This window comes from Macaca mulatta, chromosome 2 (genome assembly GCF_049350105.2).
Source record: "Macaca mulatta isolate MMU2019108-1 chromosome 2, T2T-MMU8v2.0, whole genome shotgun sequence".
NCBI classification, from domain to species: domain Eukaryota; kingdom Metazoa; phylum Chordata; class Mammalia; order Primates; family Cercopithecidae; genus Macaca; species Macaca mulatta.
The window spans coordinates 15,069,460-15,086,871 of record NC_133407.1 but is presented as its reverse complement, the minus strand read 5'-3'; the positions used below and the strand labels follow the sequence as shown (position 1 = coordinate 15,086,871).

General features: G+C 44.1%; 1 protein-coding gene and 1 long non-coding RNA gene across 9 annotated transcripts in view; one reads left to right on the top strand and one right to left on the bottom strand.

The window, feature by feature from the left end:
• Nucleotides 1–10,352, bottom strand: part of UBP1 (upstream binding protein 1) — a 55,174-nt gene extending 44,822 nt beyond the window's left edge. For 2 of the 8 annotated variants that reach the window (XM_077990657.1, XM_077990660.1), the window contains exons 1-3: nucleotides 9,854–9,989; nucleotides 9,261–9,361; nucleotides 8,320–8,509 (exon numbers count right to left, since the gene is read on the bottom strand). In XM_077990657.1, the coding sequence (XP_077846783.1) occupies nucleotides 8,320–8,432 (113 nt within the window). In that variant the 5' untranslated portion in view covers nucleotides 8,433–8,509; nucleotides 9,261–9,361; nucleotides 9,854–9,989. 8 annotated transcript variants of the gene reach the window in all.
• On the top strand, nucleotides 9,419–13,134 carry LOC144339005 (uncharacterized). The gene is made up of 3 exons (XR_013413529.1): nucleotides 9,419–10,157; nucleotides 11,974–12,103; nucleotides 13,002–13,134. It is a non-coding gene; the product is annotated as an uncharacterized LOC144339005 (long non-coding RNA).
• Nucleotides 13,135–17,412: the final 4,278 nt, after the last annotated feature.

Sequence of the window (17,412 nt, the reverse complement as noted above, 5' to 3'; positions counted from 1 at the left end):
GAGCAAATTCTAGAACTGGTGAAATATACCAACCAATTCACAGATTCAAGAAGCCCAAATGACCAAACCAGAATAAATAAGAAATACACACCCAAATACACCATAGAAAAACTCACAAGCCAGTACAGTATATGAAAGTTCTGCTAGGTGCGGTGGCTCACACCTGTAATCCCAGCACTTTGGGAGACTGAGGTGGGTGGATCATGGGGTCAGGAGTTCGAGACCAGCCTGTCCAATATGGTGAAACCCTGTCTCTACTAAAAAATACAAAAAAATTATCCGGGCATGGTGGTGCATGTCTGTAGTCCCAGCTACTCAGGAGGCTAAAGCAGGAGAATCGCTTGAATCCAGGAGGCAGAGGTTGCAGTGAGCCAAGATCGCGCCACTGCACTCCAGCCTGCGCGACAGAGTGAGACTCCATCTCAAAAAAAAAAAAAGAAAGTTCTATTTTCCCAGTAAAGAACTAAGGGAATCAGTTGAAAATAGGCACAGCGAGGATGAGTTGTGAGGATGAGTTGTGAAGCTGAGGAGGTGTCATTAAGCTTTCTAGAAGAGTCAGGGAGGAAATAGATGAGAACGTTGTGGTGTAAACTACAGAGCATCAGGAAAGACATACTTGACAGCCAAGGTCATGAACCAACCACTACTAACAAAATCTGAATACTTTCATGTCCATTAAATAAATTACATGTATAGTCAAACATTTACTCATCCAAAGAAAGTTAAAATTGGCTGGGTGCAGTGGTTCACACCTGTAATCCCAACACTTTGGGAGGCCGAGACAGGCGGACTGCTTGAGCCCAGGAGTTTGAGACCAGCCTGGGTAACATGGTGAAACCCCGTCTCTACAAAAAATAGAAAAAAAATTAGCCAGGCATGGTGGCGCATACTCATCATCTCAGCTACTAGGGAAGCAGAGGTGGGAGAATTACCTGAGCCTAGGAAGTGAAGGGTTCGGTGAGCCATAACTGCACCACTGCACTTCAGCCTGGGTAACAGAGAGTGACCCTCTTCTGGCTAAGTTCTCTGTTTTGGCAAAGTTTTTTAATTTTAAAAAATTTTATGGTTAATACATAATGGTTCGTAATTGTTATTCAAATAAATTTTTAATGCTTTCAAATTTCTTGATACTTTCATTATGAAGTTACTACAACATACACAGCATCCTATTTATGTTTAGATAGAGACAAAGTAATAACAAAAGCAACTGTGGTCCTACTCTACTCAAAATCACTGCTAAAAATAAGAGATCCTTTCAAGGCTAAATAGTGTTCACAAGTATATCTTATCGTTGCATTCCCCACCCACACCAAAAAATTACATGTTTCTAAAACAGTTTTAACCACTACACACATCAAGTGTCAAAAATCATAAAAGAAGGAAAAACTAAAAATTGTCACAGGACACAAAAACTAAATGCAGGCCGGGCACGGTGGCTCAAGCCTGTAATCCCAGCACTTTGGGAGGCCGAGACAGGCAGATCACAAGGTCAGGAGATTGAGACCATCCTGGCTAACCCGGTGACACCCCGTCTCTACTAAAAAATACAAAAAAAACTAGCTGGGCGAGGCGGCGGGCGCCTGTAGTCCCAGCTACTCGGGAGGCTGAGGCAGGAGAATGGCGTGAACCCGGGAGGCGGAGCTTGCAGTGAGCTGAGATCCGGCCACTGCACTCCAGCCTGGGCGACAGAGTGAGACTCCGTCTCAAAAAAAAAAAAAAAAGAAAAAAAAACTAAATGCAATATAGAATCCTGGATTGGAATCTGAAAAAGGACAAAAGGGAGAAAACTGAATTCCAAATAAATTTTGTAATTTAAATAACAGTACTGCACCAAGTCTAATTTCCTGATTTTGACAATAGTACTCTGGTTTTATAAGTAGGAGAAGCTGGGTGAAAAGTACATTTGAACTCTCTATACTACTTTTGTAACTTGAAAAATTTCAAAATGAAAAGTTATAAGTTAAAAGTTCAACTATGAATACACGAATGAGTAAAAACTAGTTTTGTAATAGTTCATATCAAGGTAACAATTTCACAATATCCAAAAAACTCGAGTTAATTTTTTTTTTTTTTTTTTGGTTTGAGATGGAGTCTCACTCTGTCGCCCAGGCTGGAGTGCAGTGGCACGATCTCAGCTTACCGCAACCTCTGCCTCCTGGGATCAAACGATTTTCCTACCTCAGCCTCCTGAGTAGCTGGGATTACAGGTGCCCACCACCACAACCGGCTGATTTTTGTATTCTTAGTACAGACAGGGATTCACCATGTTGGCCGGGCTGGTCACGAACTCCTGACCTCAAGTGATCTGCCCACTTTTTTAAAAAAAGAATACCATAGGCCGGTGCAGTGGCTCATGCCTGTAATCCCAGCACTTTGGGAGCCCGAGGCGGGCAGATCACGAGGTCAGGAGCTCGAGACCAGCCTGACCAACATGGTGAAACCCCGCCTCTACTAAAAATACAAAAATTAGCTGGGCATGGTGGCATGCACCTGTAATCCCAGCTACTCAGGAGGCTGAGGCAGGAGAATCGCTTGAACCCAGGAGACTGAGGTTGCGGTGAGCTGAGATAGCGTCACTGCACTCCAGCCTGGGTGACAGAACGAGACTCCATCTCAAAAAAAAAAAAAAAACTCTACACCACAGGCTGACAATTGCATATTCATCTGTTAGATATGTCCCAAAACAAGCAAAGTAAATAATACATAGCCTCCTTTAAATTCAGTCATGAAGCTGGGCACCATGTGGTACACCTGTAGTTCCAGCTACTTGGGAGTTTGTGGCAGGAGAATCCCTTGAGCCCAGGAATTGGAGACTGTAGTGTGCAGTGATCAAGTCTGCAAATAGCCACTGTACTCCAGCCTGGGCAACAAAGCAAGACCCTGTCTCTAAAAATAATAATAATATCAGTCATAGAACCTAGAGCTAAGAAAAAAAAAGAAAAAAGCATCAGATGGTATTTCCATCCAAAGCAAATGTTTAAATGTGTCCTGGCAAACCAACAAATGCCACTATGATGAAACATCAAATTTATGAGACCATATCAATAAACCACCAAGTTTCAAACAGTCCTAATTGAAGGATATAAACTGTACTGTATCTTACAGGGGCAGGGGAACCCTAATTTTAAAAACTGAACACAATAAAAATTTATAGACAAACAATGGAATTACACAAATTCGCTGAGATTACATAAAAATAATTTCTTGAAAGTAAGGTTTCAATAGTGAGCACATCTTTTTTTTTTTTTTTTTTCTTGAGAAAGAGTCTTGCTCTGTCACCACAGGCTGGAGCACAGTGGAGCAATCTTGGCTCACCGTAACCTCCACCTCCCAGGCTCGGGTGATTCTCCTGCCTCAGCCTCCCAGTAGCTGGGATTACAGGCATGTGCCACCACGCCCAGCTAATTTTGTATTTTTAGTAGAGACAGTGTTTCACCATGTTGGCCAGCCTGCTCTCAAACTCCTGACCTCAGGTGATCCACCTGCCTCAGCCTCCCAAAGTGCTGGGATTGCAGGCTTAGGCCACTGTGCCCGGTGACTCTATCCTTTAGAGCAGGGATGGACAAGCTATGGCCTAAGAGCTAAATCCAGCCAGGGTTGTAAAAAACAAAATGTGACAGAATCTATACATCCCACAAAGCCTAAAATATTTACTACCTAGCCCTTTACAAAAAACGTTTGCCAACCTCAGCTTTATAGTAATAAATTTTAAAATGTGGACACTACAATCTTAAATCAATAAATTTCTTAAATGAGTTAATTTACTAAATCATTTCCTGTAATGCAGCCAAGATTAAATCCAGGAAAAAGTGGTTAAACCTTGAAATTAGAAGTTTTATAGAAACTGCTTCATGAAAAGATTCTAGGGGAAAAAACAGAAATCACTGCCAATTCTGGCAGTATTCTGAAGAACCATAATAAAATTTTTAAATTTCACCAATCCTAAAATTGTTCTACACAGATGTTCCCTAACATATAATAAAGTCCCAATCAACCCATTGTAAGTTGAAAATATCATAAATCAAAGATAAATTCATCAGCCTGGCCAACATAGCAAGACCTTACCTCTACTAAAAATAAAATTTTAAAAATTAGCCAGGCATGGTGGCACTGCCTGTAGTTCCAGCTACTCTGGAGGCTGAGGTGAGAAGATTGCATAAGCCCAGCAAAGTCAAGGCTGCAGTGAGCCGTGATTGTACCACTGTACTCCAGTATCGGTGACAGAGCAAGCAAGACCTAGTCTCAAACAAACATTTCATGCACCTAACCTACTGAACATCATAGCTTACCTAGCCTACCTTAAACATGCTCAGATCAGTTAGATTAGCCTACAGTTGGGGAAAACCATTTGGCAACACAGTATGCTGACTGGGAACTATGGCTCACTGCCACTGCCCAGCATCACAAGAGCATCATACCATATATCACTAGCCTGGGAAAGACCAAAATTCAAAATACAACATACAGTGTCTACTGAAGGTGTTTCTACTGAATGTATATGGCTTATACAACAAAAATTTTAGGTCAAACCATCCTAAGTTGGGGATCATCTGTACTTCCAAGATATATGTCACCTACTCAGGGACATTCTATTTTAGCATGAGACCAAAAGAAAATCATCAACTATTAATAGCTACATAATAAACCCTATCCTTACTAATCTTTTACTAACTTAATACTGATCTAAGTTGAAATTCTGTTACCCTACAGGGTCTGCAACACTAATTTTTTTTAACTTTTTAAAAAGTGACAGATAATAGCATAACCCCCCACCCTGTACAACATGATGTTTTGACATATATACACTGTCCAATGTTTAAATTCAACCAATTAACAAATGTATTACCTCAGTTATCACTGTGGTGAGAACGTTAACATCCACCCTTTGCATTTTTCAATACATTGTATCATTAACTATAGTAACCTTGTTGTACAATAGATTTCTTAAACATTTTACCTTTCAATCAATATAGGAAATCTGTCATTAACTCAAAGCAGTTTTGATTTAGCAAATTATTTGTAAACTATGGACATACCTCCCATTTCAAAATACATAATGTATTATCTTTTGTTTCAAAAGATTTATACCACAGCGAAGTTTAACAAACAGGGCTCAGATAATACCTTTTTTAAAGTGAGAATTTAATACCAAAATTTTTATAAGTTAAAGAAGCCATTACTTCCTATTATCTTCAAAAGTATTTCAATATTGAACCCCCAAATCCTAAAAATTAACTTGGCTACAGATGACAAATTTCAAACAGTGAGATGGAAAGAAAATTACCAGGTGGTCCAAAGACCGTCTCTGAGTTTTAACGAGTATTACTTTTTAAAGTCATTTGGTTATCTACTCCATACTTGACAAAACAAGAATGACCCAGATTTCAAGTTACCATGGGTTTCAGTCTTCACTCTGTGTGGGGGAAAAAATCAGCCTTCATCTGTTTAAGCCAATCACTTTAACATCTATGACCCTCAGATAATGCATTTACAGTATAAGAAAATGAGTGGTCTAGACTCTAAAAGGTTTCTGAGGTCTCTATCCATCTCTAAAATTGTTACTGTAACCAAGATTTTTAAAAATATTTTTGACCTGCCTCATTTCAAATAGAATCTGCTGCAGTTCACATCTCACACCCAAATACAATACCAAAAAAAAAAACTAAACAAAAACAACAAAAAAAGTATAATACAACAGCACACACAGAACACATGAGAACCAGAGCTAAAAGAAAAAAGGAGAAGCAAAGGTAATGTTATCAATTAGCCCCACTATATTCCCAATATTACCAGCTTACATTATTTTACACAAACATATTTCTCCTACCTTTTTAAGAGAAGGAGGGGGAACGAAAGAGAAGGGGGTCTCATTCTTGCCCAGGCTGGAGTGCAGTGGCTATTAACAGGTGCAATCATAGCACACACTACACCCCTGAATCTCTGGGCTCAAGCAATCTCCCAAGTAGCTAGGTCTACAAGCATACCAAACATCACACTTGGCTATTTTTAAGTCAGACCGCTGAGAGAAGCCATTTCTTCCTTTCAAACTATCCTCCCAAAAGATGAAGAAACCATTCCTTAAGAGAAGTCTTAAGAAATACCTCTTGTTTTTGAAGCCATCCAAAAAGCAAATACAGTAATCATGTTCCATTTTGAAAGAAAAATGGAAAGCTGCCGACAAAATCAATTTGTATCAAGAAGTCATTTTTCCAGTAATTTCTTCAAGTTTACTTCTTGAACTCTGAAAGATAAGCTTTCCTTCCTACTGGATGCAAGAGGAAGTGACTGAATGCTCACGCTGGAGAATGAGTGAGCCATTCATGGGTAGCCCAAACCCTCTCAGGGTTCCAGGGCCAGGCATGGAAAGTACAACTGCAGTCCAGGGAGGCCTGCAGCAGCTAACGCCTTCTTCACATTTTCTCCTTATCCAGTCAATTTTGGAATTTCCTTAGTTTGAGAATTTCAAACAAAGGGCCTTGAATTTGCAAGAGGCAAGCACTCTCATCTCTTAGTTTTTGAGGACTCAATTAAATATGAAAAAAATAAGCTTCTTAAAAATGGTGATTACCTTCAAATGTCTTTGAAAATTTAGATTAAACGGCACAACCAAAAAAGCATTCAAGGGAAACTTATCCCTGTAAAGAGTATTGTAGGTTACACAGAATTACAAAGATCTCACACACTACTTTAAAAATACATGGTCAGGGAAAGGTTTAAAATCATCAAGATTGTACTTCCTTTTCACGGAAATAAACTATACACATAAATTATTACATTAATAAGTTGACTGAATCACTAAATCAAATTAGAGGTCAAATAAAACCCTAGAAAAAAGTAAACGCTCAAAATAGCTATCAATAAGTAAACTTTTCAGCAGCAAACTTTCATTTTACCATAAAAGAGAAGCAGTTGAGGAGAGACACATATGAACTTGCTTCACGTGCCTCTTTTGCCGTGACTGTAAGCCTCGTGTTTCCAGTAGAGCTAAGGAGCAGAATGGCACTAGAGGAGTGCGTTTTCACTAGAGAAGCACTGCCTCTAATACTTCCCTCTGGGGTGACTCCATGACTTTCAGTAGCTCAATTTCCTGAACAACTGAGACAACTGTCTAGAAAATAAGCCACCTCATCTACAGGCCTTAAGTTATACAACTGCAGAGAGAAGAGGTGCCAAGTTCAGGAAGCCCAGCAGAGACCAAATCAGAGCCAGACGGTGGGGAACTCCAGGTTTCATACGCTTTCCACCACTCACTTCCACACTCCGAAAAATGTCTCCAACCTTTCTGAGAGTTCTTTATGGCTCAGAATTTCTCTTTAAGATTTAAAGACCCAATTACTTCAAGGAGCAGCCACCATGATTCCAGGCCAGCTTTGACCCAGAATTCCTCCTCTAGAGCTGCAGTAAGATGTATGAATGCTACTGGGTAACTGTAGAGCACTTCCAAGACATTAGACATTTTCCAAAGAACAGAAAGCTACACTTAATTCACATTATTGAAAAGCTGCCAAACCACTGACTTTTATACTTTATTAGTCGAGTCAACGCTATGGTAAACTATATTTCAATAGAGCCACTAAAAAAATACAGAGCTTCCAAACTCCTACCAGTTAAAAAGGATAAAGGGCAGAGACTAAGCTCAGATCTGTTTCAACCTCTCAATATTAAAATGAATGACCGCTGGTACAGACAGCAGAGACTAAACAATTGTTTGTGGTGCAATCACTGCATCTTAAAACCCTCAAGAGGAAATAGCCTGAGAGGGTAGTCTCCAAAATGGGAAACTTCACTTTGAGACAATCAAAAAAAACCAAACGAAGTCACAGTGCTACTCCCACCGCTGCTCTTTCAATTATAATTTACTATCATCAAGTGATTAAAACCTGCAGCCAGAAAAAACCATAATGTAGGACAGCTGACCCCAAAACGCTGGACAGTATTCTCCCAATATAAGTGCTGCCTTTTCATACAGTGTATTCTAGCTCCAACGGGGCTTGTAAATCACTTGTAAGGAAAGGAAGCCCCTTCCCCCACCAACCCAAGCCATCCTAATAGCTGGGCGTGTTTTACAGCAAATATGAAGCCCTCAGGAGCGGTCCGAGGCCGAAGCTTGCGGGGCCACCCTCCCCCACCCGCCCGTCAGCAGGGTGAACAGAGGCCTTTGGGGTTCCATGGCCCCCGACCGCCACGCGGCAAGGACTCCGACCCCGCAGCCCAGGAGGCTCGTGCACCTCTGGGAGCAGCCGCATCTGGCAGAGACTCAGGGCTGCGCAGGCCTTCCCCAAGGAGACAGAGCTTCTCCCCACCCGGGGCGCCCAGTACCTCATGCTGTAAGCGCCGGCGCCCAGCTCCTGCCCGATGCCCGAGAGGCTGGCGTCGAAGTCGTGCACCAGCCCGGACTCGATCACCTCGTCCATCTTGAGCACCCAGGCCATCTTCCGGCCTCGCAGTCGCCCCGCACAGCGCGGCCTCCGCGTCCAGGGCGAAGGGGCCGGAGCTCCGCTGGCGCGTCCTGGGGGAGGGCGCGGGTGAAGCCTCCGGGGAGGTGGCGAGTGGTCACCAGCGGCGGCCGGGACCAGAGCGGCGGGGGCCCCACTGGCAGGGCACGGCGAGCCCAGCTAGCAATTGCAGCGGGAGCGGCCGGGCCGCCGGCAGCGCCACCCTCCCGCGGACACCGGCCCTGCGCCTCATGCCGGCGCCGCCGCCCAGCCCCCGCGCCGCTAGCGCTGCAACCGCCGCCGCCCGCCCCGCCCGGGGCCCCCCGGTCGCATCCTCCTCCGGGAGCGCTCGGAGGCCGGACCTCTGGCCGCTCCGAAGACCACACGGGGACAAGCCCTCCGCCCGCCCGTCACCCTCTCCGCAGCCTTGACTCCTCGCCCCAGGCCCGCCCAGGCTCTAGCTCCACACCGCCCCGGCCAACCCAGCCGACGCCGCTCCGCCGGCCCGGACGCTGGCTTCAACGCGGCTCCAACTTAGGCTCACGCGCCGCTTCCGCCTCCCCGGCCCCGCCCCGACCCCGCCCCCGCGTTCGCCCCACGCCCCGGCCCTCCCCGTACAGCCCCGCGCTTAGGGCCACTCCCCGCGCCTCGCGGCCCAGGAACTGTCCGGACAGTGCAATGCGGCCCCGCCCACGCGGCTGTTCCTAGCCGGGGCGGCCTCGCTGCCTCCTTGCACAGCAGCTCAGGAAGAGGCGGTGCCAAAAGGGCTGCCAGTTTCCGCCCCTTCAAGGGAGTGAGAAAATTGACAGGCCAACTGAGCAATACCTGCAAGTGCTTGGACGAAGCTCCCGTGAGTCTCTGCGTCCCCCGACTAAACAACCAATCAAACTGTTCTTCCTCTTGGGCGGGCTCGAAGACGGAATTTGCTGCCAAAAGAAAGAGTTCATTGGACTCCATGGTAGAAAGCGGCCCCAAACGCCACTTCCGGAGGTGATTTGCTGTTCTGTGGTATTTCCCGGTCGGCTCTGCTTTTTGCCCTCTCTACCGAGGGAGAGAGCGGTTCGCATCACATCTGGTGACAGAAAAGCCAGTTGTGCAGAAAACTTTGATTGGCGTGAAAATAAGCCAGTCAACGCTCCTGAGAAAGAGCTCTGGAAAGACTTCCCCCATTGGTCGCATTGCAGAGAGCCGCTTGGCTATCCTGAGTTGAACTAGCTGTTGGTTGTCCTAACTGCAGGCAGTCTCGTGACCTTCGGCTCCGAACTATTAGGACGTGCTACAGTAACAGCTACGCTGCTCAGAAGGCCGGAGGGGTCTTCCTCAGCGACCTAGCGTGGGCACGCGCCATTGGGGCCAAAAGACAGAAATCCTTTTACCGAAAGAGATGAAATAGAAAGCAGGAGCAGAGGCTGACTTACAGAGGCAGTGTGCGGATCAGAGTTCCTTAGGTACGGCTGCTGGCGCCTGACTGGCGGAATCCCTGCTGAAGAGAACGTCAAGGCCCAGGCTTCGCCCTGCATCGAACTTACTGCCTCAGAATAAGACCCAAATGCTGAGCGCCCCGCCCTAACTCGCCCGTTTAAGTGCAAAAATACATAGATTAAAATGTCAGCCTGATGAAACAGTGGCACTGAGCCAGAAAAAAATAGTCTCAACTCCTGTGTGATTTAAATATTAACTTACAGGCTCACGCCTGTAATCCCAACACTTAGGAAAGCCGAGGTGAGTGAATTAGTTGAGGTCAGGAGACCATCCTGGGCAACATGGTGAAACCCCGTCTCTACTAAAAATAACAAAAATTAGCTGGGTGTGGTGGCGCGCGCATGTAATCCCAGCTACTCGGGAGGCTGAGGCGGGAGTAGGGCTTGAACCCGGGAGGAGACAGAGCAAGACTCAGTCTCAAAAAAAAAAAAAAATTAGCTTGGAGAATGTTTTTCTCTTTACACAACATTTTTGCAAACATTTCATTTGATACAGCCACCGAAGTAGATACAAAAGAACACTTTAGAGATGAGGTAATTTCGGTGAAAATGTGTAAAGATTACACCGTGCAAGGTCACACAGTAAGTAGCTAAACCAGGGCTATTTGACTAATCCAGATTTCTCTGATTCCAGGCGAAAACATTAGATTGACCATCTGTTCAGGAAGCTCCATTCCACTATTACAAATAAATCTGCACAATCGGATGGTCAAGGGAAACATTGGCCTCATTGAGGGTCTCAGTTGGGTCTTCATTCCATGATCTCACCTCACTTCTATAACCTAGTCTATAACCAGATTAGCCAGGCTTACTGTTTGTTGTTGGAAAATTTGGAGAAATGGAATTGGGGGAAGATAATTCTCTGAAATTTTTGGAGAGAGTGTAAAAGTACAAGCTACCATCAATTTTTCAATCAGGATGTGCCCTAAGGAAGTACTGAGTCAAACATTTAGAAACAGAACCTCAGGCTGGGCAGTGTCTCAGGTCTATGATCCCAGCACTTTGGGAGGCCAAGACTTAAGACTTGGGAGGATGGCTTTAAGGCCAGTAATTGGGAGACTAGCCTGGGCAACATGGCAAGTTCCCGTTTCTACAAGAAAAAAAAATTATTCGAGCATGATGGCATGCTCCTGTCGTTCTAGCTACTCAAGAGAGACTGAGGCAGGAGGATCACTTGAGCCCAAGAGTTTGAGGCTACAGTGACCTATGATTGTGCCACTGCACCCTAGCCCGGATGACAAGATGAGGCCCTGTCCTTAGAAACACAAACAACAACAACGAAAAACAAAGACAACGAAAAAAATAAGCGTTCTGGAGGATGGAAATAAAAGTGTTGGCTGGTCATGGTTGCTCACAACTATAATCCCAACACTTTGGGAGACCAAGAGGGGAGGATCTCTTGAGGCTAGGAGTTTGAGACCAGCTGGGCAACAGAGCAAGACCCCTGCCTCTACAAATAAACATGTTTTTTGAGACAGAGTCTTGCTCTGTTGCCCAGGCTGGAGTGCAGTGGTGCGATCTCGGCTCACTGCTCCAAGCTCCACCTACCGGGTTCACTCCATTTTCCTGCCTCAGCCTCCCGAGTAGCCGGGACTACAGACACCCGCCACCACGCCAGGCTAATTTTTTGTATTTTTAGTAGAGACGGGGTTTCACCATGTTAGCCAGGATGGTGTCGATCTCCTGACCTCGTGTTCCACCCGCCTCGGCCTTCCAAAGTGCTGGGATTACAGGCGTGAGCCACCGCGCCTAGTCAAAAAAATTTTTTTTAATTAGCCAGGCCTGGGGACCTGCACCTGTGGTCCCAGCTACTCCAGAGGCTGAGGTGGGAGGATCACTTGAGACCAGGAGGTCAAGGCTTGCAGTGAGCCATGATGGTGCCACTGTACTCTAGCCTGGGTGACAGATGAGACCCTGTCTGGAAAAAAAAATAGAAGTATCAAGCAGTGCTAAACAGTAATGTCATAAAGAGACCAAAATATAAAGGAAGGATAGTGTTAAAACTTTAGACAAATTAAATATGAGTTTAATTTTGCAAAAAAAAATTTGTCAATCAGGTGGCCACCCTGAACCAGAATATGTTCAGAGAGATTCCAACACTGTTGCATGGTAGAAGAAGATTTATGGACAGAAAAAGGACAGTGATGTACAGAAAACAGAAGTGAGATACAGAAACAGCTTGATTGGGTGAGTGTATTATTTGAACAGTTGGCCTCCTGTGATTGGCCAAAACTCTGTGATTGCTATAATAGGTTATAGTCCATTTATACATCCAGTTAGGTTACAATTTACTATGTACACAGAAACCTTTACGCTGAACTTATAAGGAGGCAACTTTAGGCTAAACTCAATTTAACAATTTCTCCCCTTTTGGTCAACCTCTCAACTTGACCAAAATAGAGAGGTTAACCAAAATTGTAGACATTGACATTACTTTCTGACCATTGTAAATGTACTTATTTGGTCTAAAATCCCACTGGGAAATAGTACAACAGTGGGTTTTGTAAGGTGGGAATAAGGACTTTAGGTCATTTTCTGGTAAGCGTTAGAGTAGAGGAGACTTTTTTTATTATGTTGGAATTTTTATTTATTTAAATTTTATGGACATTTTATGGATGATTGTATATAAACATTTAAAACTTTTGAAAGTCCTTAGTGTATGTAGGATACTACTATTAAGATTATCAAGAGGATAATACCAAGACTTTGGAGTGTGCCCCTTAGCCAGGGTCACCATGAACTAAACTAACTAAAATCAAATAGATCAAAGAAAGAACTAGATAAAAGGTCAAGCTGTTTTAACCAAGCAGCTTGTTTATTAATCCTCTGTAACTGAATCTCTGTAATACCTGATATGTTCATCTCTGTGCAACACGAAGTGTCAGCAACTGCAGATATTTCTCTGTCCAGTCAGTAAGTTAATAGACAGCAATTCCATTATCTAGCACAACTTTAATAAGAGAACTTAGTCTGTTGTGCCATGGCCTTTGTAGTAGAGTTAACTACAGAGTCTATTATGAGGGATACATTTCTTTTTTTCTTTTTCTTTTCTCTTGTTGAGACCGAGTCTCGCTCTGTCCCCCAGGCTGGAGTTCAGTGGCGTGATCTCGGCTCACTGCAAGCTCCGCCTACCGGATTCATGCCATTCTCCTGCCTCAGCCTCCCGAGTAGCTGAGACTACAGGTGACCGCCAGCACGGGTTATTTTTTTCTGTTTTTAGTAGAGACGGGGTTTCACCGTGTTAGTCAGGATGGTGTCGATCTTCCGACATCATGATACACCTGCCTCAGCCTCCCAAAGTGCTGGGATTACAGGCTTGAGCCACCGCGCCCGGCCTCTTTTTTTTTTTTTTGAGACGGAGTTCCGCTCTCGTTGCCCAAGCTGGAGTGCAATGGTGAAATCTTGGCTCACTGCAACCTCTGCCTCCCAGGTTCAAGCAATTCTCAGCCTTCTAAGTTGCTGGGATTACAGGCACCCACTACCATGCCCAGCTAATGTTTTGTATTTTTTTTCTTTTTTCTTTTTTTTTTTTTTTAGTAGAGACAGGGTTTCACCATGTTGGCCAGGCTGGTCTTGAACTCCTGACCTCAGGTGATCCACCCAACTTGGCCTCCCAAAGTGCTGGGATTACAGGTGTGAGCCACCGTGCCCGGCCATGAGGCATAATTTCTAATCATTGCTTCATTTATTCTAAATTATGGAAAAAGAGACAATAAATGATGTCTGTATCTAGAAGACTGAAGGCCTCTTCGTAATTTTTCTTTTTTTTTAATTTATGATATTGGTTAAGAGGAGTGGACTAAAGTTTTTGACTGATTGTGAAGTAATAAAGGTATTAACATCAGCACAATATATTGTTTTCTTTTTTTTTTTTTTTTTTTTTTTGAGACGCAGTCTTGCTCTGTTGCCAGGCTGGAGTGCAGTGGCACGATCTCAGCTCACTGCAACCTCCTCCACCAGGGTTCAAGTGATGCCCCTGCCTCAGCCTCCTGAGTAGCTGGGACTGTAGCTGCCTGCCATTACACCTGGTTAATTTTTTTGTATTTTAGTAGAGACGGGGTTTCACCATATTGGCCAGGATGGTCTCAACCTCCTAACCTCGTGATCTGCCTGCTTCAGCCTCCCAAAGTGCTGGGATTACAGGCGTGAGCCACCGCACCCAGTCTATTTTTTTATTTACTAAGGCACAAGGTTGTTTGTTAGAAGACGGGCTGTGAGATCTTTTATAAATAAAACTATATTCTGTGAGTGCATATAAGACTTTTATTTTTATTGTCTATAGAGGCATATGTAAGGAAAAAATTAAGAGGTAAGAATCTCATGATGGTAGAGAAGTCTTGATTTGTGATCTTGAGAAAGTTGTCCATGTCTAGGATGTTGTCTGTTTTCAGAGAAAGGGTTTGTTTGTTGGTTGGTTTTTGGTTAGTTTTTTGTTTTTGTTAGTTTTATTTAAAGTCTCTAATGGGGATATAGTTTTAAGAGTCGGTGGCTTTAAGAGCCACCAGGTGCAGTGGCTCATGCCTGTAATCCCAGCACATTGGGAGGCCGAAGTGGGTGGATCACCTGAGGTTGGGAGTTCAAGACCAGCCTGACTAACATGAAGAAACCCTGTCTCTACTAAAAATACAAAATTAGCCAGGCATGGTGGCACATGCCTCTAATCCCAGCTACTTGGGAGGCTGAGACAAGATAATTGCTTGAACCTGGGAGGTGGAGTTTGCAGTGAGCTGAGATTGCACCACTGGACTCCAGCCTGGGCAACAAGAGTGAAACTCTGTCTCGGGGAAAAAAAAAAAACAAAAAAAAGAGTCTGGAAGGGCCATTCTGAGTTGTAAGATTATGAACTTAAAGTTTGAGGTCCTGAAGTTTTGTTGCAATGTGAGTGATAAGAGCAGTCTTTTTTTTTAATATCTGTAGAAGACACAATTTTGGGGTTTTGGATTAGGAAGGGTGTGATAGTTTTTAGTGGACTATGAAAAAGGTGTTTTTTTTGGTGAAAATATATTTTGGTATAGTGTACTAAAGTCTTGTAGTATTTAGTCATAATGGAGTTTAACAGTGGAAGCTATATGAAGTTTTTTTTGGTTTTTATTTTTTTCTTTTTTAAACAGAGTCTTGCTCTGTCACCCAGGCTGGAGTGCAGTGGCGCGATCTTGGCTCACTGCAAGCTCCGCCTCCCAGGTTCACGCCATTCTGCTGCCTCAGCCTCCCCGGTAGCTGGGACTACAGGTGCCTGCCACCAAGCCTGGCTAATTTTGTGTATTTTTTAGTAGAGACGGGGTTTCACCGTGTTAGCCAGGATGGTCTCGATCTCCCGACCTCATGATCCACCTGCCTCGGCTTCCCAAACTGCTGGGATTACAGGCGTGAGCCACCTTGCCCGGCCATGAAGTTTTATTATTGGAAATATAGGCTTTTCAGTTACTGTTGGTTAAGGGGCCATTAATTTTTTTTTTTTTTTTCAGACAAGGTCTCATTCTGTCACTGTGTTGCAATGGCGCAACATAGCTCACTGCTCAAACAATCCTGCCTCAGCCTCCCAAGTAGCTCGGACACGAAACCATGCCTCGCTATTTTCATTTTTTTTTTAAGTGATGGGGTCTCACTATGTTGCCCGAGGTGCTCTCAAACTCCTGATCTCAAGTGATCCTCTCACCTTGGCCTCTCAAAGTGATGGGATTACAGGCATGAGCCACGGTGCACGGTCATACATTTTTTAAATAAAAGGGTTTTAAAATAGTTAAATGTCAGAAAGTATATTTTGAAGACTGGTTTGGTTTGATAGGTGGTGTTTTTAACTTAGTTACTGTTTTCTAGCTAAAATTATTAAGTTTAGAGTGGAAAGGAATAGAGCAAAGAAAGTATTCTCTACGTCTGGTCTAAATATGGATAGGTCTGAAAAAAAGGGAAGTCTACTTTATCTGAGGACCTATCTTTTATGAATATTTTATTTAGGATAGTTTTTGTTTTTTTTGTTCTTTGTTTTTGTTCTCTTGCCTTTACAGTGGGATAGTTACTAAGTCAAAAAGGGTAGTAGATGTACTTTTTGTTTTTTTTTGAGAGGGGAGTTTCGCTCTTGTTGCCCAGGCTGGAGTGCAATGGCACGATCTCGGTTCACTGCAACCTCCATCTCCTGGGTTCAAGCAATTCCCCTGCCTCAGCCTCCTGAGTAGCTGAGACTGCAGGCGTATGCCACCATGCTCGGCTAATTTTTTTGTATTTTAGTAGAGACGGGGTTTCACCATGTTGGCCAGGATGATCGCAATCTCCAGGATGATCCTCCTGCCCTGGCCTCCCAAAGTGCTGGGATTACACGCGCATGAGCCACTGCAGCTGCCCAAAAGATAACATCTTAACATATGTTTCTGAGTTGTTCTCAGTAAACCCAGATCCCTACCAAATAGAAAATGCTGTCCACTGGCACCTAGACCTCAGATAAGGGGGAACTGAGAACTGAATGATGACTACCATTCTTTTTTTTTTTTGAGACAGTCTCACTCTGTTGCCCAGGCTGGTGTGCAGTCATGTGATCAAGACTCACTGCAGCCTTAATCTCCGGGGCTCAGAAGATAATCACATCTCAGGCTCCCAAGTTGCTGGGACTAACAGGTGTGCAGCACCATGACTGCCTGAATTTTTTGTGTATTTTTTGTGGAGACAGAGTTTTGCCATGTTGCCGGGTTGGCTGACTGCCATTTTTTGTTCTGAATTTCTTCTTGAGGAACCTAGAGGAAGTCATGCTCACAGGCAGTTACTGGTGGAAGCGATCTAAGTTAACCAAAGTTACTGGTGGCATATCCTTATGGATCAATAGCAAGTTCAGTCCTTGCATCCTCAGAAGAAAGAATTCGACTGGGGGGCATAAGGCAAGAAAAGAGACCAACGCAAGTTCCAGAGCAGGAATAGAAGTTTATTTAAAAAGGCCTTAGAGGTCAGACAGTGACCTCACGCCTGTATTCCCAGTGCTTTGGGACATTGAGGTGGGCAGATAACCTGAGGTCAGGAGTTTGAGACCAGCCTAACATGGAGAAACCCTGTCTCTACTAAAAATACAAAATTAGCCAGGCATGGTGGCACATGCCTGTAATCCCAGCTACTCAGGAGACTGAGGAAGAATTGCTTCAACCCGAGAGGCGGAGGTTGTGGTGAGCCGAGATTGTGGCATTGCACTCTAGCCTGGGCAACAAGGGTGAAACTCAGTCTCAAAAAAAAAAAAAAAAGAAAAAGAAAAAAGCCTTAGAACGGAAAAGAAAATGCACTTGGAAAAGATCTAAGCAGGGATGTGAAGGTTAAAGACAGAAGGTCAAGTGTCCTGTTTAACTGTGATCCTAGGACTTTTATGACCTTGCCTCTTTCCCATGATTCTTCCGTTAGGGTGACCTGCCCACATGCGCAGAACCCTTCTTACCCTTGGGAAGTGAGCACACACAGTGTATTTAGGGAGTTATACACATGCCTATCTGAGGCTTTCTTCCTTTATCTGGTGGAGTATACCC